Below are 22,492 nucleotides of genomic sequence, written 5' to 3' on the forward strand. Positions count from 1 at the left end.
TTGAAGGGAGATGAGCAGACAGACAGATAGATACTAAGAGACAAGGGCAGGGTTGAAGGGAGATGAGCAGACAGACAGACAGATAGATACTAAAAGACAAGGGCAGGGTTGAAGGGAGATGAGCAGACAGACAGACAGATAGATACTAAAAGACAAGGGCAGGGTTGAAGAGAGATGAGCAGACAGACAGACAGATAGATACTAAAAGACAAGGGCAGGGTTGAAGAGAGATGAGCAGACAGACAGACAGATAGATACTAAAAGACAAGGGCAGGGTTGAAGAGAGATGAGCAGACAGACAGACAGATAGATACTAAGAGACAAGAGCAGGTTTGAAGGGAGATGAGCAGACAGACAGACAGATAGATACTAAGAGACAAGGGCAGGGTTGAAGGGAGATGAGCAGACAGACAGACAGATAGATACTAAGAGACAAGGGCAGGGTTGAAGAGAGATGAGCAGACAGACAGACAGATAGATACTAAGAGACAAGGGCAGGGTTGAAGGGAGATGAGCAGACAGACAGACAGATAGATACTAAGAGACAAGGGCAGGGTTGAAGAGAGATGAGCAGACAGACAGACAGATAGATACTAAGAGACAAGGGCAGGGTTGAAGGGAGATGAGCAGACAGACAGATAGATAGATACTAAAAGACAAGGGCAGGGTTGAAGAGAGATGAGCAGACAGACAGACAGATAGATACTAAGAGACAAGGGCAGGGTTGAAGGAGAGGAGCAGACAGACAGACAGATAGATACTAAGAGACAAGGGCAGGGTTGAAGAGAGATGAGCAGACAGACAGACAGATAGATACTAAGAGACAAGGGCAGGGTTGAAGAGAGATGAGCAGACAGACAGACAGATAGATACTAAGAGACAAGGGCAGGGTTGAAGGGAGATGAGCAGACAGACAGACAGATAGATACTAAGAGACAAGGGCAGGGTTGAAGAGAGATGAGCAGACAGACAGACAGATAGATACTAAGAGACAAGGGCAGGGTTGAAGGGAGATGAGCAGACAGACAGACAGATAGATACTAAGAGACAAGGGCAGGGTTGAAGAGAGATGAGCAGACAGACAGACAGATAGATACTAAGAGACAAGGGCAGGGTTGAAGGGAGAGGAGCAGACAGACAGATAGATAGATACTAAAAGACAAGGGCAGGGTTGAAGGGAGATGAGCAGACAGACAGATAGATAGATACTAAAAGACAAGGGCAGGGTTGAAGGGAGATGAGCAGACAGACAGACAGATAGATACTAAGAGACAAGGGCAGGGTTGAAGGGAGATGAGCAGACAGACAGATAGATACTAAGAGACAAGGGCAGGGTTGAAGGGAGATGAGCAGACAGACAGACAGATAGATACTAAAAGACAAGGGCAGGGTTGAAGGGAGATGAGCAGACAGACAGACAGATAGATACTAAGAGACAAGAGCAGGTTTGAAGGGATTTGGAGGTCAGGAGGGGGAATTGAGGGCACAGCTTTGAACAAACTGAAAGCCTGGATGTAGCCAGAGAACAGGGGACGATACAGAACAGATGAAGAGAAACACTACATCATGTGTGAAGGAGTAATAACATTATCCCCTCGTTTAGGGGAAGACCTGGTCAGTCGTCCAACTGAATGTATTCAACTGAAATGTGTCTTCAGCATTTAACCCCTCTGAATCTGCTGCCTTTATCCACATCCACGAGGAAGAGTGGGTTAACTGCCTTGTTCAGGGGAACAGTGGGTTAACTGCCTTGTTCAGGGGAACAGTGGGTTAACTGCCTTGTTCAGGGGAACAGTGGGTTAACTGCCTTGTTCAGGGGAACAGTGGGTTAACTGCCTTGTTCAGGGGAACAGTGGGTTAACTGCCTTGTTCAGGGGAACAGTGGGTTAACTGCCTTGTTCAGGGGAACAGAGGGTTACCTCTGAATCAGGGGAGTTGATGATACCTCTGAATGAGGGGATGTTGATGCTACCTCTGAATGAGGGGAGTTGATGATACCTCTGAATGAGGGGAGTTGATGATTCCTCTGAATGAGGGGAGTTGATGATATCTCTGAATGAGGGGATGTTGATGCTACCTCTGAATGAGGGGAGTTGATGATATCTCTGAATGAGGGGATGTTGATGCTACCTCTGAATGAGGGGAGTTGATGATACCTCTGAATGAGGGGAGTTGATGATTCCTCTGAATGAGGGGATGTTGATGATACCTCTGAATGAGGGGATGTTGATGCTACCTCTGAATGAGGGGAGTTGATGATACCTCTGAATGAGGGGAGTTGATGATTCCTCTGAATGAGGGGATGTTGATGATACCTCTGAATGAGGGGATGTTGATGATACCTCTGAATGAGGGGATGTTGATGATACCTCTGAATGAGGGGAGTTGATGATATCTCTTAATGAGGGGATGTTGATGATACCTCTGAATGAGGGGATGTTTCTAACAGTAGTTAACAGGAGTTGATGATACGTCTGAATGAGGGGAGTTGATGATACCTCTGAATGAGGGGATGTTGATGATACCTCTGAATGGGGGGATGTTTCTAACAGTAGTTAACAGGAGTTGATGATACGTCTGAATGAGGGGAGTTGATGATACCTCTGAATGAGGGGATGTTGATGATACCTCTGAATGAGGGGATGTTGATGATACCTCTGAATGAGGGGATGTTGATGCTACCTCTGAATGAGGGGAGTTGATGATACCTCTGAATGAGGGGATGTTGATGCTACCTCTGAATGAGGGGAGTTGATGATACCTCTGAATGAGGGGATGTTGATGATATCTCTGAATGAGGGGATGTTTCTGACAGTAGTTAACAGGAGTTGATGATATCTCTGAATGAGGGGATGTTGATGATACCTCTGAATGAGGGGATGTTGATGATACCTCTGAATGAGGGGATGTTGATGATATCGCTGAAGAGGGGATGTTGATGATACCTCTGAATGAGGGGAGTTGATGATATCTCTGAATGAGGGGATGTTGATGCTACCTCTGAATGAGGGGAGTTGATGATACCTCTGAATGAGGGGAGTTGATGATTCCTCTGAATGAGGGGATGTTGATGATACCTCTGAATGAGGGGATGTTGATGATACCTCTGAATGAGGGGATGTTGATGATACCTCTGAATGAGGGGATGTTGATGATACCTCTGAATGAGGGGATGTTGATGATATCTCTGAATGAGGGGATGTTGATGATACCTCTGAATGAGGGGATGTTTCTAACAGTAGTTAACGGGAGTTGATGATACCTCTGAATGAGGGGATGTTGATGATACCTCTGAATGAAGGGATGTTGATGATACCTCTGAATGAGGGGATGTTGATGATACCTCTGAATGAGGGGATGTTGATGATACCTCTGAATGAGGGGAGTTGATGATACCTCTGAATGAGGGGAGTTGATGATATCTCTGAATGAGAGGATGTTGATGATTCCTCTGAATGAGGGGAGTTGATGATACCTCTGAATGAGGGGAGTTGATGATACCTCTGAATGAGGGGAATTGATGATACCTCTGAATGAGGGGAGTTGATGATACCTCTGAATGAGGGGAGTTGATGATACCTCTGAATGAGGGGATGTTGATGATACCTCTGAATGAGGGGATGTTGATGATACCTCTGAATGAAGGGATGTTGATGATACCTCTGAATGAGGGGATGTTGATGATACCTCTGAATGAAGGGATGTTTCTAACAGTAATTATCAGGCGTATAATCAGAGCATCTGGTTACAAGAGTAAATACAGACTGATTACGTCAAGAGGAATATTTATCAGAGAGATAACAGATGCCAGGAATGAGGTGGATACAGATATACAGCAATAGGATTTTAATGTTGTTTCATGGGGTGATTCATACTCTTTATGTTCCAGTTAACAAAGTCTGAAAAAGTAATAATTATCCCGAATAGCAAAAGATCACAAAGCAGGTGTTGGATATAAAATGTTCAATAACATTATCCACTCGGCAATCTGCTTCTTTATTACATTAAAACTTTACTTACGAACAGCTTGCATGCAAACTAAGAATTGGAACGGGTATTGAGTTAAAATATGTACATATTTTAGATGATATATAAATAAAATGGTCCGTAATCAGGCTGTTTTGGGGTAAGCAGTGGTCTGGAGGGGCCCACTTAGGCCAACACTGCAGCAGCCATACAGCATTACACAGCACTATACAGTAGCACACAGTAGTGCAGTGTAGACTGCAGCAGAAGATACAGCCCAGTGTCAGCCAACTGAACACTGGACTAGAGGGAACGTAGGACAGAGTCAACTCTGCTGAGGAGTTCACAGGCCCCTGAACACTGGACTAGAGGGAACGTAGGACAGAGTCAACTCTGCTGAGGAGTTCACAGGCCTCTGAACACTATCCGTGTACCATTTCAGTTATAAACATATGTTACACTTTGCATTTATTTCAATCAATCTAAGAGTTTACTGGTGATGGAGAAAAACACTGGCATTCCTTCAAGAGAAATCTGCAATACAATGAACTGCCCAGATGAACAAAAGGCTTAGGCCGTCATTGTAAATAAGAAGTTTTTCTGAACTGACTTGCGGAATTAAATAAAGAAGAGTGTCCTGGATACAAGCCCCAGGTGTACCAGGTGTTCCAGGTGTACCAGGTGTACCAGGTGTTCCAGGTGTTCCAGGTGTACCAGGTGTACCAGGTGTTCCAGGTGTACCAGGTGTACCAGGCCCCAGGTGTACCAGGTGTACCAGGTGTACCAGGCCCCAGGTGTACCAGGTGTTCCAGGTGTACCAGGTGTACCAGGCCCCAGGTGTACCAGGTGTTCCAGGTGTACCAGGTGTACCAGGCCCCAGGTGTACCAGGTGTTCCAGGTGTACCAGGTGTACCAGGCCCCAGGTGTACCAGGTGTACCAGGCCCCAGGTGTACCAGGTGTACCAGGCCCCAGGTGTACCAGGTGTACCAGGCCCCAGGTGTACCAGGTGTACCAGGCCCCAGGTGTACCAGGTGTACCAGGCCCCAGGTGTTCCAGGTGTACCAGGTGCACCAGGCCCCAGGTGTACCAGGTGTACCAGGCCCCAGGTGTACCAGGTGTTCCAGGTGTACCAGGTGTACCAGGCCCCAGGTGTACCAGGTGTACCAGGCCCCAGGTGTACCAGGCCCCAGGTGTACCAGGTGTACCAGGCCCCAGGTGTACCAGGTGTACCAGGCCCCAGGTGTACCAGGTGTACCAGGCCCCAGGTGTACCAGGCCCCAGGTGTACCAGGTGTACCAGGCCCCAGGTGTACCAGGCCCCAGGTGTACCAGGTGTACCAGGCCCCAGGTGTACCATGAGACCCACACAGTCTGCAACAGTACGTGTTGATTCCTTGAGTCACACTTTCTCAACAAGATCCAATGAGCCTCCAAAAATACCCACTGAAGGGATGATTGGCCACGGATAAGTGTTGATAAGTGGTGTTCCCAGACTACTCCCTAACAGTACATGGAACATGTCACGTCCTGCCCCACAGGAAATGGATCCACAGCAGGCGACAGACTCTCCCATCACCACACAGCTGATGACCAGGGGCATCTTGTGACTTCACTGCCTGTCTGCTACTGTCTTTGCCATATTCGCTTTGTCGAATGTAAGTAATGTTAAGACTTACTGCAGGAAAATATTTCAAGTGAAAATAGCAATAGTTAGTTGAAAAAGAACAGATAGGGTTTTTGAAAAGGCGACCACATTACATTGTTACACCTTGGCCATCTGGTTCTCACTGCTTCTCCCTAAAATAGACTGCAGACTGAGCCTGTCCTGACAAACAATTCATCTTCCAGTTTCCCCGGACGGGTCTCAAATCTCGAGAATCTCTTTGGAGGAAAAAAGTGTTTGTGTTTTACTTCAGCAAACACGTGTTTGGTCTCGTGACAGCTCTGAAGGTGCTGCTGTATAATCAGGGAGTGTGTGTGAGTGTATTGTGGGTTGACAAAGTACTGTAGACACTTCTTCTGTGGTGGTTGAGAGAGCACCGGGATTCAGGTTCTCTCAGTTTGAATTGAATTTCACTTCCTGAATTGACAAATCCTCCTATATTAAACTCGGTATGAGACATGACTTGAGAGAGGGTTATTGTAATCAGAATGAGAGCAGGGAAGGTAGGTCTCTGTCACCTCTCAGAAGATGGAATTCTAACATTGTTGTATTCTGCTTTATTAAATTGTCGTTGATGTATGCTCTCATCAGTGGGAGTGGTAGGGGAGGGGCTCACCTCTCAGAAGACAGAATACTTATATTGTTGTATTAGGGAAGGAAGTGAGCAGGAAGCAAGTGAGCAGGAAGCAAGTGAGCAGGAAGGAAGTGAGCAGGAAGGAAGTGAGCAGGAAGCAAGTGAGCAGGAAGGAAGTGAGCAGGAAGCAAGTGAGCAGGAAGCAAGTGAGCAGGAAGGAAGTGAGCAGGAAGGAAGTGAGCAGGAAGGACGTGAGCAGGAAGGACGTGAGCAGGAAGGAAGTGAGCAGGAAGGAAGTGAGCAGGAAGGACGTGAGCAGGAAGGAAGTGAGCAGGAAGGACGTGAGCAGGAAGGAAGTGAGCAGGAAGGACGTGAGCAGGAAGGACGTGAACAGGAAGGAAGTGAGCAGGAAGGACGTGAGCAGGAAGGACGTGAGCAGGAAGGAAGTGAGCAGGAAGGACGTGAGCAGGAAGGAAGTGAGCAGGAAGGACGTGAGCAGGAAGGACGTGAACAGGAAGGAAGTGAGCAGGAAGGACGTGAGCAGGAAGGACGTGAGCAGGAAGGAAGTGAGCAGGAAGGAAGTGAGCAGGAAGGAAGTGAGCAGGAAGGAAGTGAGCAGGAAGGACGTGAGCAGGAAGGAAGTGAGCAGGAAGGACGTGAGCAGGAAGGAAGTGAGCAGGAAGGACGTGAGCAGGAAGGACGTGAACAGGAAGGAAGTGAGCAGGAAGGACGTGAGCAGGAAGGACGTGAGCAGGAAGGAAGTGAGCAGGAAGGAAGTGAGCAGGAAGGAAGTGAGCAGGAAGGACGTGAACATGATTGTTGATGTATTGTCTCCTTCTTTTCAGTATGAGTGACATGGGGGTGGGGGAGGGGGTCTCACCTCTCAAACGATGGAATTCTGACATGGTAGGGGAGGAGCTAACGGTAGAGGGGCTAGTGGTAGGGTTTAGGTTAAGGGAGGGGCTAGTGGTAAGGTTTAGGGGAGGGGAGGGTCTAATGGTAGGGTTTAGGGTTACGGGAGGGGCTAGGGTAGGGTTTAGGGGTATGGGGAGGGTCTAATAGTAGAGTTTAGGGTTGGGGAGGGGCTAGTGGGTTTAGATTTAGATTAGTGGGTTTAGATTTAGGGGTGGGGCTAGCAGTAGGGTTTAAGGGAGGGGCTAGTGGTAGGGTTTAGAGTTAGGGGAGGGTCTAATAGTAGGGTTTAGAGTTAGGGGAGGGGATAGCGGTAGGGTTTAGGGGAGGGTCTCACCTTCTCTGCTGGTTGAAGAAACAGGTGAAGGATTGGGAGCTGACCTCTTTAGTCCAATAGTCCTCCCACCACAGAACGTTGTCCTTGTTCTTCTGGTTGTCCCTCTCACATGGAGGAACATACGAGCACTGGACAGAGAAAGAGAAAGAGAGAAAGGGAGAGAGAGAAAGAGCAAGAGAGAGAGAGAGAGATGGAGAGAGGGAGGGAGAGAAAGGGTGAGAGAGAGGGAGGGAGAGAGAGAGAGAGATGGAGAGAGGGAGGGAGACAAAGGGTGAGAGAGAGGGAGGGAGAGAGAGAGAGAGAGAGAGATGGAGAGAGGGAGGGAGAGAAAGGGTGAGAGAGGGAGGGAGAGAGAGAGAGGGAGAGAGGGAGGGAGAGAAAGGGTGAGAGAGAGGGAGGGAGAGAGAGAGAGAAAGAAAGAGAGAGAGAGGAGGAGAGGAAGAGAGAGAGGGAGAGAGAGAGAGAGAGAGCGAGAGAGAGAGACAGGGAGGGAGAGGGAGGAAGAGAGACAGAGAGAGAAAGAAATAGAGAGAAAGAGAGAGAGGAGGAGATGAAGGAAGAGAGAGAAAGAGAGAGAGGAGGAGAGGAAGGAAGTGTTATACAGTTCTACGAGCCATAATGTAATGCATCAAGACATAGGGTATCAAACACACCAAACACGTGGTTTCCCTGTGGTTGACACCGTTCCATTGACTCCATTCCAGCCATTATTATGAGTCATCCTCCCCTCAGCAGCCTCCACTGATCGTGACATAAACACATTCAAACAGACATAAACAGGGCAGCAAAAACCGTACTGTGCATGCGGTTGATAGGGCTACAAAGGTCAACCAAGTCATCTTAAATGCAGATGTAAAAGAGACTCCAATTTTCCATTGAACATGTGACAACCATGAGAGACACTGTCTACAGGTGAGGACCGTGAGAGATACAGACACTGTCTAGAAGAGACTACAGGTGAGCACCATGAGAGATACAGACACTGTCTAGAAGAGACTACAGGTGAGGACCGTGGTTAGATACAGACACTGTCTAGAAGAGACTACAGGTGAGGACCGTGAGAGATACAGACACTGTCTAGAAGACACTACAGGTGAGGACCTGAGAGATACAGACACTGTCTAGAAGACACTACAGGTGAGCACCGTGAGAGATACAGACACTGTCTAGAAGACACTACAGGTGAGGACCGTGGTTAGATACAGACACTGTCTAGAAGAGACTACAGGTGAGGACCGTGAGAGATACAGACACTGTCTAGAAGAGACTACAGGTGAGGACCGTGAGAGATACAGACACTGTCTAGAAGAGACTACAGGTGAGGACCGTGAGAGATACAGACACTGTCTAGAAGAGACTACAGATGAGGACCGTGAGAGATACAGACACTGTCTAGAAGACACTACAGGTGAGGACCGTGAGAGATACAGACACTGTCTAGAAGACACTACAGGTGAGGACCTGAGAGATACAGACACTGTCTAGAAGACACTACAGGTGAGCACCGTGAGAGATACAGACACTGTCTAGAAGACACTACAGGTGAGGACCGTGGTTAGATACAGACACTGTCTAGAAGAGACTACAGGTGAGCACCATGAGAGATACAGACACTGTCTACATCCATTCTCTGGTTGATAAAGCCCTGAAGGTAATCCCCTCCATGGGAGATATAAGAAGCTTTTCTTCCATGTCCGAGTCAAGCTGTCATTCTCTCTCAGTCTGTCTGAAATGACGCCCTATTTCCATTACATTAACTATATAGTTCACTCCTGTTGATGAAAGCCTATAGGCCTCTGGTTGAAAGTAGATCACTACCATATAAGGACAAGGGTTCCATTTGGGAGGCAATCACAGTTTCACATCATTTTCCTCAGTCTACTTTTCAGGGCATGAAGAGCCAGAGCTGTGGGCACTGGAACAAAACAGAACCCATGGGGTGTCTGATTGGAATCCCGTCGGAGGATAATCTTTCACCAGGGCAACAGGGTTTCCATGGTAATTCTCCGGTCGGGGCCGCGCAGTGCGAATTGGGGCAAGGGGAGTGAAGAAGGGGAAGCGGGGGAAGTCGGGGTAATTCATTCTCCTGATTATGTGGTGCTGGTTGGTCAGTGGTCACCATTACCTCTGCCACCTCCATCACATAGACCATATTGTTGGCTTTGGTGAGATAGAAAGCCTGGCTGAAATGGCCCTAAGTCAGGAATGAACAACACTATAAATGGCTCTATATCAGGAATGAACAACACTATAAATGGCTCTATATCAGGAATGAACAACACTATAAATGGCTCTATATCAGGAATGAACAACACTCTAAATGACTCTATATCAGGAATGAACAACACTATAAATGACTCTATATCAGGAATGAACAACACTCTAAATGACTCTATATCAGGAATGAACAACACTATAAATGACTCTCTATCAGGAATGAACAACACTCCTTCTCTGTGGCCGACGTGAGTAAGACATTTAAATGTGTTAACCCTCACAAGGCAATCGCCATCACACTGCACACTGCCCTATCCCATCTGGACAAGAGGAATACCTACAGTTGAAGTTGGAAGTTTACATACACCTGAGCCAAATACATTTAAACAGTTTTTCACAATTCCTGACATTTAATCCGAGTAAAACATCCCTGTCTTAGGTCAGTTAGGATCACCACTTGATTTTAAGATTGTGAAATGTCAGAATAATAGTAGTGATTTATTTCAGCATTAAGTTTTTTTCATCACATTCCCAATGGGTCAGAAGTTTACAGACACTCAATTAGTATTTGGTAGCATTGCCTTTAAATTATTTAACTTGGGTCAAACGTTTCGGGTAGCCTTCCACAAGCTTTCCACAATAAGTTGGGTGAATTTTTGCCCATTCCTCCTGACAGAGCTGGTGTAACTGAGTCAGGTTTGTAGGCCTCCTTGCTCGCACACGCTTTTTCAGTTCTGCCCATATTTTTCTATAGAGTTGAGGTCAGGGCTTTGTGATGGCTACTCCAATACCTTGACTTTGTTGTCCTTAAGCCATTTTGCCACAACTTTGGAAGTATGCTTGGGGTCATTGTCCATTTGGAAGACCCATTTGCGACCAAGCTTTAACTTCCTGACTGAAAACTTCCTCCAAAAAGTACGATCTTTGTCCCCAAGTGCAGTTGCAAACCGTAGTCTGGCTTTTTTATGGCGGCTCTGGAGCAGTGGCTTCTTCCTTGCTGAGCGACCTTTCAGGTTATGTCAATATAGGACTCGTTTTACTGTGGATATAGATACTTTTATACCTGTTTCCTCCAGCATCTTCACAAGGTCCTTTGCTGTTGTTCTGAGATTGATTTGCACTTTTCGACACGTCTCCCAAAGTACGTTTATCTCCAGGAGATAAACCAGACTTGTGGAGGTCTACAATTTATTTTCTGAGGTCTTGGCTGATTTCTTTTGATTTTCCCATGATATCAAGCAAAGAGGCACTGTGTTTGAAGGTAGGCCTTGAAATACATCCACAGGTACACCTCCAATCGACTCAAATGAGGTCAATTATAGCCTTTCAGAAGCGTCTAAAGCCATGACATAATTTTCTGGAATTTTTTTTTTTTTTAATGTAAACTTCTGACCCACTGGAATTATGATACAGTGAATTATAAGTGAAACAATCTGTCTGTAAACAATTGTTGGGAAAATTACTTGTGTCATGCACAATGTAGATGTTCTAACTGACTTGCCAAAACTATAGTTTGTTAACAAGAAATGTGTGGAGTGGTTGAAAAACAAGTTTTAAGACATTGACTTCAACTGGAAATATTCAGACACTGTTGAAGCTGTCTGGACATGAGCCTATTTTAGATCAAGAGCCCAGGGTTCTGGTTGAGAAGGACGGTTTCCACTGCTCCTACGGTCTTGATTTGGTACTGCAGTTTAACTGACGCCCGACCCCAGAAAGACCATTTACATTGACGGCCACATAGAGAAGTCAGATTAGAACATTCCTAGTAAGAGACTTTAGTCATAACTTTTGTGCGCAAAAATAAATCTATTCAAATAATTGTAGCAGAGGCCAATGTTTTTGTCATCACTCACAACTGAAGATACTAACAATTTTATATGAATCAAATGTCGGCCATGTTTATGGATGGAGCTCTGCTCCCTGTTTACACTGAGGGACAGCGTGGACGTGAATCCGGATACAATCCGGCTACAGACGCTCCATGAATCGGTGTATGAGAACGTGAGCAGATTACGTTGAAAACATCGGTCGGACATCTTGGACCCAGTCTCCAGTTCTTTTATACCTCAGCGATGTAGATCAAGACGAAGTCAACAGCCGGTCCAAACTGGCCCAGTTTCATGTGGCAGGGCCTTGGACAATCCTCTGTTAATGTTACACCTTATACTCTCTGATCGCATGACATTGCTGTCTATGAGGACAGTTACAGTACATTATCTCTGATCTCATGACATTGCTGTCTATGAGGACAGTTACAGTACATTATCTCTGATCTCATGACATTGCTGTCTATGGGGACAGTTATAGTACATTATCTCTGATCTCATGGCATTGCTGTCTATGGGGACAGTTACAGTAAATTATCTCTGATCTCATGGCATTGCTGTCTATGGGGACAGTTACAGTACATTATCTCTGATCTCATGGCATTGCTGTCTATGAGGACAGTTACAGTACATTATCTCTGATCTCATGACATTGCTGTCTATGGGGACAGTTACAGTACATTATCTCTGATCTCATGGCATTGCTGTCTATGGGGACAGTTACAGTACATTATCTCTGATCTCATGACATTGCTGTCTATGGGGACAGTTACAGTACATTATCTCTGATCTCATGACATTGCTGTCTATGGGGACAGTTATAGTACATTATCTCTGATCTCATGGCATTGCTGTCTATGGGGACAGTTACAGTACATTATCTCTGATCTCATGGCATTGCTGTCTATGGGGACAGTTACAGTACATTATCTCTGATCTCATGCCATTGCTGTCTATGGGGACAGTTACAGTACATTATCTCTGATCTCATGGCATTGCTGTCTATGGGGACAGTTACAGTACATTATCTCTGATCTCATGCCATTGCTGTCTATGGGGACAGTTACAGTACATTATCTCTGATCTCATGGCATTGCTGTCTATGGGGACAGTTACAGTACATTATCTCTGATCTCATGGCATTGCTGTCTAGGGGGACAGTTACAGTACATTATCTCTGATCTCATGGCATTGCTGTCTATGAGGACAGTTACAGTACATTATCTCTCTCATGGCATCGCTGTCTATGGGGACAGTTACAGTACATTATCTCTGATCTCATGGCATTGCTGTCTATGGGGACAGTTACAGTACATTATCTCTCTCATGGCATCACTGTCTATGGGGACAGTTACAGTACATTATCTCTGATCTCATTCCCCCCCAACTCTCTTATCCTCTCGATCCATCATAAACCACACATGTACATCACACACACACACACACACACACACACACACACACACACACACACACACACACACACACACACACACACACACACACACACACACACACACACACACACACACACACACACACACGTAATCCCTTGTGCTCGTCTCTTTATGTAATATTCCAGGTCTGGTTATTTCTGGTTCATGTATAGAGATAGAAACATGGTCGTTGTAATATGACTGAAACACATGACACAACATATCCTCGTGGGCAATTTGACTGAACCAATGTTTCTATTGCAGTTCTTTTTCATTTTGGGAACACGACAGTTAGATTCCTATTACATTATGACAGTTAGATTCCTATTACATTATGACAGTTAGATTCCTATTACATTGTGACAGTTAGATTCCTATTACATTATGACAGTTAGATTCCTATTACATTATGACAGTTAGATTCCTATTACATTATGACAGTTAGATTCCTATTACATTATGACAGTTACATTCCTATTACATTATGACAGTTAGATTCCTATTACATTATGACAGTTAGATTCCTATTACATTATGACAGTAAGATTCCTATTACATTATGACAGTTAGATTCCTATTACATTATGACAGTTAGATTCCTATTACATTATGACAGTTAGATTCCTATTACATTATGACAGTTAGATTCCTATTACATTATGACAGTTAGATTCCTATTACATTATGACAGTTAGATTCCTATTACATTATGCCAGTTTGCATTCCATCCTGCAGCGGTTTTCATTGGTGGGTTATCCTAAAAGGTTTTAGCTTCTGTAAATCTGAAACTGGCTCCAATCCCAGTGAGATGTTAAAGTCAGGTTAAAACCATGAGGTTTGTGGCCAGCATCAGTTTGTGACTAGCATCAGTTTGTGACTAGCATCAGTTTGTGGCCAGCATCAGTGTGACTAGCATCAGTTTGTGACTAGCATCAGTTTGTGGCCAGCATCAGTTTGTGGCCAGCATCAGTTTGTGGCCAGCATCAGTTTGTGGCCAGCATCAGTTTGTGGCCAGCATCAGCAGCACATTGAACAGAACGACCAGATTGTGACGGTGCATCTTCCTGTTATTGGATATTCCCCTCGCTCAAGGCTTTGGCTCTTTATTTAACCACTAATATCTCTCTGTTTGTCCATGCTATTACTGTGTTATCATTGGTGAAAACCATTATACTAAGATGTTCTTCCTACACTATATATACAGAAGTATCTGGACACCCCTTCAAATTAGTGGATTTGGCTATTTCAACCACAGGTGTATAAAATTGAGCACACAAGAACTAGACTGGCTTGCGCAGAGCCCTGACTTCAACCCCACCGAACACCTTTGGGATGAATTGGAATGCCGACTGCGAGTCAGGCCTAATCACCCAACATCAGCGCCCGACCTCACTAATAGTCTTGTGGCTGAATGGAAGCAAGTCCCCCGCAGCAATGTTCCAACATCTAGTGGAAAGCCTTCCCAGAAGAGTGGTGGCTGTTATAGCAGCAATGTTCCAACATCTAGTGGAAAGCCTTCCCAGAAGAGTGGAGGCTGTTATAGCAGCAATGTTCCAACATCTAGTGGAAAGCCTTCCCAGAAGAGTGGTGGCTGTTATAGCAGCAATGTTCCAACATCTAGTGGAAAGCCTTCCCAGAAGAGTGGTGGCTGTTATAGCAGCAATGTTCCAACATCTAGTGGAAAGCCTTCCCAGAAGAGTGGGGCTGTTATAGCAGCAATGTTCCAACATCTAGTGGAAAGCCTTCCCAGAAGAGTGGTGGCTGTTATAGCAGCAATGTTCCAACATCTAGTGGAAAGCCTTCCCAGAAGAGTGGAGGCTGTTATAGCAGCAATGTTCCAACATCTAGTGGAAAGCCTTCCCAGAAGAGTGGAGGCTGTTATAGCAGCAATGTTCCAACATCTAGTAGAAAGCCTTCCCAGAAGAGTGGAGGCTGTTATAGCAGCAATGTTCCAACATCTAGTGGAAAGCCTTCCCAGAAGAGTGGTGGCTGTTGTAGCAACAAAGGGGGGACCAACTCCATATTAATGCCCCTGATTTTGGAATGCGATGTTCGACGAGCAGGTGTCCACATACTTTTGATCATGTAGTGTACTTCTGTATGAGCATCTCCTGCCATCTTTTTAATCAAGACATTTGACAAAAACAGGGGACCCTGGGGTTATAAACTTCTGAGGAATCTATCCTGGTGCCTTTTCTCAAGTGGAGTTACCCCTCGTTCAAGCCTTTCCCCGTCCAATCAGGTAGCCTACATGTGAAGCTTTGTGTTGTGTCTCCCTCCTAATCCGTACCAAATCTAGTACCAAATCAAATGATATTGGTCACATACACATGGTTAACAGATGTTAATGAGAGTGCAGCGAAATGCTTGTGATTCTAGTTCTGACAGTACAGTAATATGTAACAAGTAAATCTAACAATTCCCCAACAATTATCTAATACACACCAATCTAAAGGGATGGAATAAGAATATGTAAATATATCTAAATATAAATATATGGATGAGCGATGGCCAAATGGCATAGGCAAGATGCAGTAGATGGTATAGAGTACAGTATATACATATGAGATGAATAATGTAAGATATGTTAACATTATTTAAAGTGGCATTATTTAAAGTGACTAGTGATCAATTTATTAAAGTGTCCAGTGATGAGGTCTGAATGTAGGCAGCAGCCTCTCTGAGTTAGTGATTGGGTCTCAATGTAGGCAGCAGCCTCTCTGAGTTAGTGATTGGGTCTCAATGTAGGCAGCAGCCTCTCTGAGTTACTGATTGCTGTTTAGCAGTCTGATGGCCTTGAGATAGAAGCTGTTTTTCAGTCTCTCGGTCCCAGCTTTGATGCAGCTGTACTGACCTCGCCTTCTGGATGATAGCGGGGTGAACAGGCAGTGGCTCGGGTGGTTGATGTCCTTGATGATCTTTATGGCCTTCCTGTAGCATCGGGTGGTGTAGGTGTCCTGGAGGGCAGGTAGTTTGCCCCCGGTGATACGTTGTGCAGACCTCACTACCCTCTGGAGAGCCTTGCGGTTCTGAGCGGTGCAGTTGCCGTACCAGGCGGTGATACAGCCCGACAGGATGCTGTCGATTGTGCATCTTTAAAAGTTTGTCAGGGTTTTAGGTGACAAGCCAAATTTCTTCGCGCCTTCTTCCCCACACTGTAGGTGTGGGTGGACCATTTCAGTTTGTCCGTGATGTGTACGCCGAGGAACTTAAAACTTTCCACCTTCTCCACTGCTGTCCTGTCGATGTGGATAAGGGGTGCTAACTCTGCTGTTTCCTGAAGTCCACGATCATCTCTTTTGTTTTGATGATTGAGTTGGAGGCGTGCATGGCCACGCAGTTATGGGTGAACAGGACGTATAGGAGGGGCTAAGCATGCACTCTTGTGGGGCCCCAGTGTTGAGGATCAGCGAAGTGGAGGTGTTGTTTCTTACCTACGGCGGCCCGTCAGGAAGTCCAGGACACAATCACGCAGGGTGGGGTTGAGACCCAGGGCCTCAAGATTAATGATGAGCTTGAGGTCCTGTTCGTTCTTTCTCTCTCTCTCTCTCTCTCTCTCTCTCTCTCTCTCTCTCTCTCTCTCTCTCTCTCTCTGCCAAATGAACACTACAAACTTCCATCCAAGTTAATTTAATTAATTTAATCGTTTTCAGCGGGCCATTCACTCAAGCACCCAAAGCACTTCCTTGGCAACGAATGAGAGGGAAGTAGTCCTTCTGTCTTGGCCTAGATGTGTGTTCTGAAACCATGGTGATGGGCTGAGGACCTTGATCTGGCTGTTGATCTGGCTCTCTGGGCTGGATGACACTCACTATGACCCCCTCTCTTTTCTCTCTCTCTCTCGCTCTGTCTCTGTCTCTCTGTCTCGGTCTCTCTCTCTCTGTCTCTGTCTCTCTCTCTCTGTCTCTCTCTGTCTCTCTCTCTCTCTCTCTCTCTCTCTCTCTCCCTGTCTGTCTCTCTCTGTCTCTCTCTCTGTCTCTCTCTCTCTCTCTCTCTCTGTCTCTCTCTCTCTCTCTCTCTGTCTCTCTCTCTCTGTCTCTCTGTCTCTCTCTGTCTCCCTGTCTGTCTCTCTCTGTCTCTCTGCTCTCTCTCTCTCTCTCTCTCTGTCTCTCTCTGTCTCTGTCTCTGTCTCTCTCTCTGTCTCTCTCTCTGTCTCTCTTCCCAACATCATATTTTTAAGCAGATTAGCATGAGCAGGTGAGTCAGTGGATGCTGACAGAGAGAGAGAGAGGGAGAGCGAGAGAGGGGGGGGGGAGACAAAAACAGAGAGAGCCAGAGACTTAACAGAGAGGGGGGATAGAAAGCACCAGCTCAGCAGTTTATGTTCTAAATGTAATGAAGACCTTCTGGTCCTGTCCCTCTGTATGCTGCTCCACATCAGGTTGTTGACCTCAGCTTCCCTTGGTATGTTAAACCTTCACAAGTCCTCTACAGGACACTGTATCAGTGGTACCATCACCACCACAACAACCAAAAGGCTCCTGAACAGCTTCTACCCACAATGCTATTGGTCAATCAGTAAAAAAATGGTGATCTTAATGTGTATGCGGATGACACTAGTATGTATGCAATTGGTCCGACGCTTGATTCAGCGTTGTCAAGGTTACAGTCTGATGTTGCAGCTGTTCAGGAAGCCTTGACCAATTGGAAAGCTTGTACAGACAAAACTAAATACATGCTGTTTTCAAAGTCTCATAGAAGAACCTCTGTGGGGTTACATCTTCACTCCTTCAATGGTTCTGTAACTGAACCTCTGTGGGGTTACATCTTCACTCCTTCAATGGTTCTATAACTGAACCTCTGTGGGGTTACATCTTCACTCCTTCAATGGTTCTATAACTGAACCTCTGTGGGGTTACATCTTCACTCCTTCAATGGTTCTATAACTGAACCTCTGTGGGGTTACATCTTCACTCCTTCAATGGTTCTGAACAAAGTCCCTGCATACAAATACCTTGACATTTAGATGGACAAGGTCTGTCTCCTCCATCCCCTGTTCTCTCTCTAGGTCTGTCTCCTCCATCCCCTGTTCTCTCTCTAGGTCTGTCTCCTCCATCCCCCTGTTCTCTCTCTAGGTCTGTCTCCTCCATCCCCTGTTCTCTCTCTAGGTCTGTCTCCTCCATCCCCCTGTTCTCTCTCTAGGTCTGTCTCCTCCATCCCCCTGTTCTCTCTCTAGGTCTGTCTCCTCCATCCCCTGTTCTCTCTCTAGGTCTGTCTCCTCCATCCCCCTGTTCTCTCTCTAGGTCTGTCTCCTCCATCCCCTGTTCTCTCTCTAGGTCTGTCTCCTCCATCCCCCTGTTCTCTCTCTAGGTCTGTCTCCTCCATCCCCTGTTCTCTCTCTAGGTCTGTCTCCTCCATCCCCCTGTTCTCTCTCTAGGTCTGTCTCCTCCATCCCCCTGTTCTCTCTCTAGGTCTGTCTCCTCCATCCCTGTTCCCCTGTTCTCTCTCTAGGTCTGTCTCCTCCATCCCCTGTTCTCTCTCTAGGTCTGTCTCCTCCATCCCCCTGTTCCCCCTGTCTCCTCCATCCCCTGTTCTCTCTAGGTCTGTCTCCTCCATCCCCTGTTCTCTCTCTAGGTCTGTCTCCTCCATCCCCCCCTGACTCCTCCATCCCCCTGTTCTCTCTCTAGGTCTGTCTCCATCCATCCCCTGTTCTCTCTCTAGGTCTGTCTCCTCCATCCCCTGTTCTCTCTCTAGGTCTGTCTCCTCCATCCCCTGTTCTCTCTCTAGGTCTGTCTCCTCCATCTCCCCTGTCTCCTCCATCCCCCTCTCTCTAGGTCTGTCTCCTCCATCCCCCTGTTCTCTCTCTAGGTCTGTCTCCTCCATCCCCTGTTGTCTCTCTAGGCCTGTCTCCTCCATCCTCTCTGTCTCTCTCTCTCATTCTCCCTCTCCTGAGACTGGATTAATGTGACAGAGATGAATCAGCAAGTCCCGAGTCGTGTCCTGACTCCTATGAGTGTCTCTCTCACACACACACACACACACACACACACACACACACACACACACACACACACACACACACACACACACACACACACACACACACACACACACACACACACACACACTGACTCCTGTGTGTCCCATTCTACCAGCCAGGGAGGAACAGATGAGGAACTAGGGCAGTCTTCATCAGGCACTGTTTCCAGTAGATCTCCTGCTCTTACTATACTAGGGACTATTGCAGTGACTTGCAAAAGTATTCACCCCCTTGGCATTTTTCCTATTTTGTTGCCTTACAACCTGGAATTAAAATAGATTTTTTTTTTTTTTTTTGGGGGGTTGTATCATTTCATTTACACAAATGCCTACCACTTTGAAGATGCAAAATATTTTTTATTGTGAAACAAACACAAAAACTTGAGCGTGCATAACTATTTACCCCCAAAGTCAACACTTTGTAGAGCCACCTTTTGCAGCAATTAGAGCTGCAAATATATTGAGTATGTCTCTATAAGCTATAAGCATTCTTCAAGGCAATACTGTTCCAGCTCCTTCAAGTTGGATGGGTTCAGCTGGTGTACAGCAATCTTTAAGTCCTACCACAGATTCTCAATTGGATTGAGGTCTGGGATTTGACTAGGCCATTCCAAGACATTTAAATGTTTCCCCTTAAACCACTTGAGTGTTTAGCAGTATGCTTAGGGTCATTGTCCTGCTGGAAGGCGAACCTCCATCCCAGTCTCAAATCTCTGGAAGACTGAAACAGGTTTCCCTCAAGAATTTCCCTTAATAATTTAGCACCATCCATCAAGCCTTCAATTCTGACCAGTTTCCCAGTCCCTGCCGATGAACAACATCCCCACAGCACCATCATGCTTCACTGTGGGGATGGGGTTCTTGGGGTAATGAGAGGTGTTGGGTTTGCGCCAAACATAGCGTTTTCCTTGAAGAACCAAAAAGCTCAATTTTAGTCTCATCTGACCAGTGTACCTTCTTCCATCTGTTTGGGAGTCTCCCACATGTCTTTTGGCGAACACCAAACGTGTTTGCTTATTTTTTTTCTTTAAGCAATGTCTTTTTTCTGGCCACTCTTCCGTAAAGCCCAGCTCTGTGGAGTGTACGGCTTAAAGTGGTCCTATGGACAGATACTCCAATCTCCTCTGTGGAGCTTTGCAGCTCCTTCAGGGTTATCATTGGTCTCTTTGTTGCCTCTCTGATTAATGCCCTCCTTGCCTGGTTCATGAGTTTTGGTGGGCGGCCCTCTCTTCACAGCTTTGTTGTGGTGACATATTCTTTCCATGTTTTTAATAATGGATTTAATGGTGCTCTGTGGGATGTTCAAAGATTCTGATATTTTTAATTTCCAACCCTGATCTGAACTTCTCCACAACTTTGTCCCTGACCTGTTTGGAGACTTCCTTGGTGTTCATGGTGCCGCTTGCTTGGTGGTGCCCCTTGTTTAGTGGTGTTGCAGACTCTGAGGCCTTTCAGAACAGGTGTATATATACTGAAATCATGTGACAGATCATGTGACACTTAGAATGCACACAGGTGGACTTTATTTAACTATTTATGTGACTTCTGAAGGTAATTGGTTGCTCCAGATCTTATTTAGGGGCTTCATAGCAGAGGGGGTGAATACAAATACACACACCACTTTTCAGTTTTATTCTTTTAGAATTTTTTTGAAACAAGTCATTTTTCACTTTCATTTCACTTCACCAATTTGGACTATTTTGTGTAGGTCCACTACATGAAAAACAAATAAAAATCCATTCAAATGAATACAACAAAATAGAAAAAACACCAAAGGGGATGAATACTCTTGCAAGGCACTGTACACCTCTCTCTCTCTCTCTCTCTCTCTCTCTCTCTCTCTCTCTCTCTCTCTCTCTCTCTCTCTCTCTCTCTCTCTCTCTCTCTCTCTCTCTCTCTCCTCTCTCTCTCTCTCTCTCTCTCTCTCTCTCTCTCTCTCTCTCTCCTCTCTCTGTCTCTCTCTCTCTCTCTCCCTCTCCCTCTCTGTCTCTCTCTCTCTCTCTCTCTCTCTCTCTCCTCTCTGTCTCTCTCTCTCTCTCTCTCTCTCTCTCTCTCTCTCCTCTCTCTCTCTCTCTCTCTCTCTGTCTCTCTCTCTCTCTCAGCACCACCTGATTAACCTCATCTCTCCATGGTCTGTCTCTGTCTTTAAACCCTATCTCACCTCTTCTACTATATTCATCTGCAACGCTAGTCACTCTCCAGTAGCTCTAACCAGCCACCACCCAGGCTTGTTTCTGTCTGTGCCCCAAAATGGCACCCTACTCCCTATATAGTGCACTACTTTTGGCCAGAGCCCTGTGTAACCTAGTATAAAGAAGTGCACCATATAGAGAATAGGGTGGTTCTCCTATTGCGACAGCTGAAGAACCCTTTTCTAAGAGAGTGAAGGTGAGAGGAGGTGGTTAGCAGGGTGTTCAGGGAGGGTGTGACCAGGCCACCACATCACCCCAGGGACAGAAGCACTCGGCTGGGCTAAAGAGAGACGCCTCTCCCTGGGAGCCCTGGAGTCTGGTGCTCCAGTCTGCTCCTTATTAGCGCTAATTAGCTTAGCTTACTCAACCACAGCGGCATAAATCAGTCATTTACCAGGCAGAGCCAGGGGGAGTCCCAAATGACACCTTATTCCCTATATAGTGCACTACTTTCAACCAGGGCACATAAGACCTCTGGTCTAAAGTAGTGCACTATATAGGGAATAAGATGTGGTTTGGGACATAGTGAGAGGGCATGGCTCAACACTAGCTACCATTAACCCTCAGCTGCACTATTCATTCAGTTATCCTCTGGAGAATTGGACGGATTCAATTTGATTGATTTCTAATTGAATAACATGTCTTCTGATGACAGACAGACAGACAGACAGACAGACAGACAGGAATGGGGCCCTTGCAGAAGGATGAAGTTGTAAATTGAACCCTATTCCCTATAGAGAATAGTAGAGTTCCATATTAGACACACATACAGTATGTTTAGGAGTCTTTATCTGAACATGAGGAGAGGAACTAGTCCTGTTTAAATAACAAGCTGAATCAACAGCGGGCCTGGACACTCAGAACCGGCTGACTATACACCATCGAGCCTCCTGAGGCTTCTCAGTAAACACACAGCCTGGTTCTTGTCAGTGATAGCTATGTGTGTGACCAGCGTACATAGCAGATACACTGATCGTGTGTGTGTGTGGGGATACGCTGCTCCCTCTACTCGGCACACTGATTCAGCTTGTGAGACGCTGCGGTTTGTCTCTGCGGTACCTATCACTCCATCTTGGCCCTGAGTAGGAACCACTTCCCATACTGCTTCAGCTCAATTGTAGCTCCGCCTGTTTCACTCCCAAAACAATTATCACATCAAGTCGTTCTCTCTCTCACACAAGAGCTATACCCTGCTGATATAACACCTGCCCTTTTTGATCACACAGTTCCAGTCCCCCTTAAAACCATACACCCCTCTTGGTCACACTGTTCCAGTCCCCCTAAAACCATACACCCCTCTTGGTCACACTGTTCCAGTCCCCCTAAAACCATACACCCCTCTTGATCACACAGTCCCAGTCCCCCTAAAATCATACACCACTCTTGA

At 46.0% G+C, this 22,492-nt stretch overlaps 1 protein-coding gene across 1 annotated transcript in view; it reads right to left on the minus strand.

Moving 5' to 3' along the window:
* Positions 1–22,492, minus strand: part of LOC112241739 (calcium-activated potassium channel subunit beta-4-like) — a 67,395-nt gene that overhangs the window by 2,541 nt on the left and 42,362 nt on the right. The window contains exon 2 of the mRNA XM_042315336.1: positions 7,453–7,580. Coding sequence (XP_042171270.1) covers positions 7,453–7,580 — 128 coding nt within the window. The remainder of the gene's footprint in view (positions 1–7,452; positions 7,581–22,492) is intronic.

Source organism: Oncorhynchus tshawytscha, unplaced genomic scaffold, assembly GCF_018296145.1.
Source record: "Oncorhynchus tshawytscha isolate Ot180627B unplaced genomic scaffold, Otsh_v2.0 Un_contig_6931_pilon_pilon, whole genome shotgun sequence".
NCBI classification, from domain to species: Eukaryota; Metazoa; Chordata; class Actinopteri; order Salmoniformes; family Salmonidae; genus Oncorhynchus; species Oncorhynchus tshawytscha.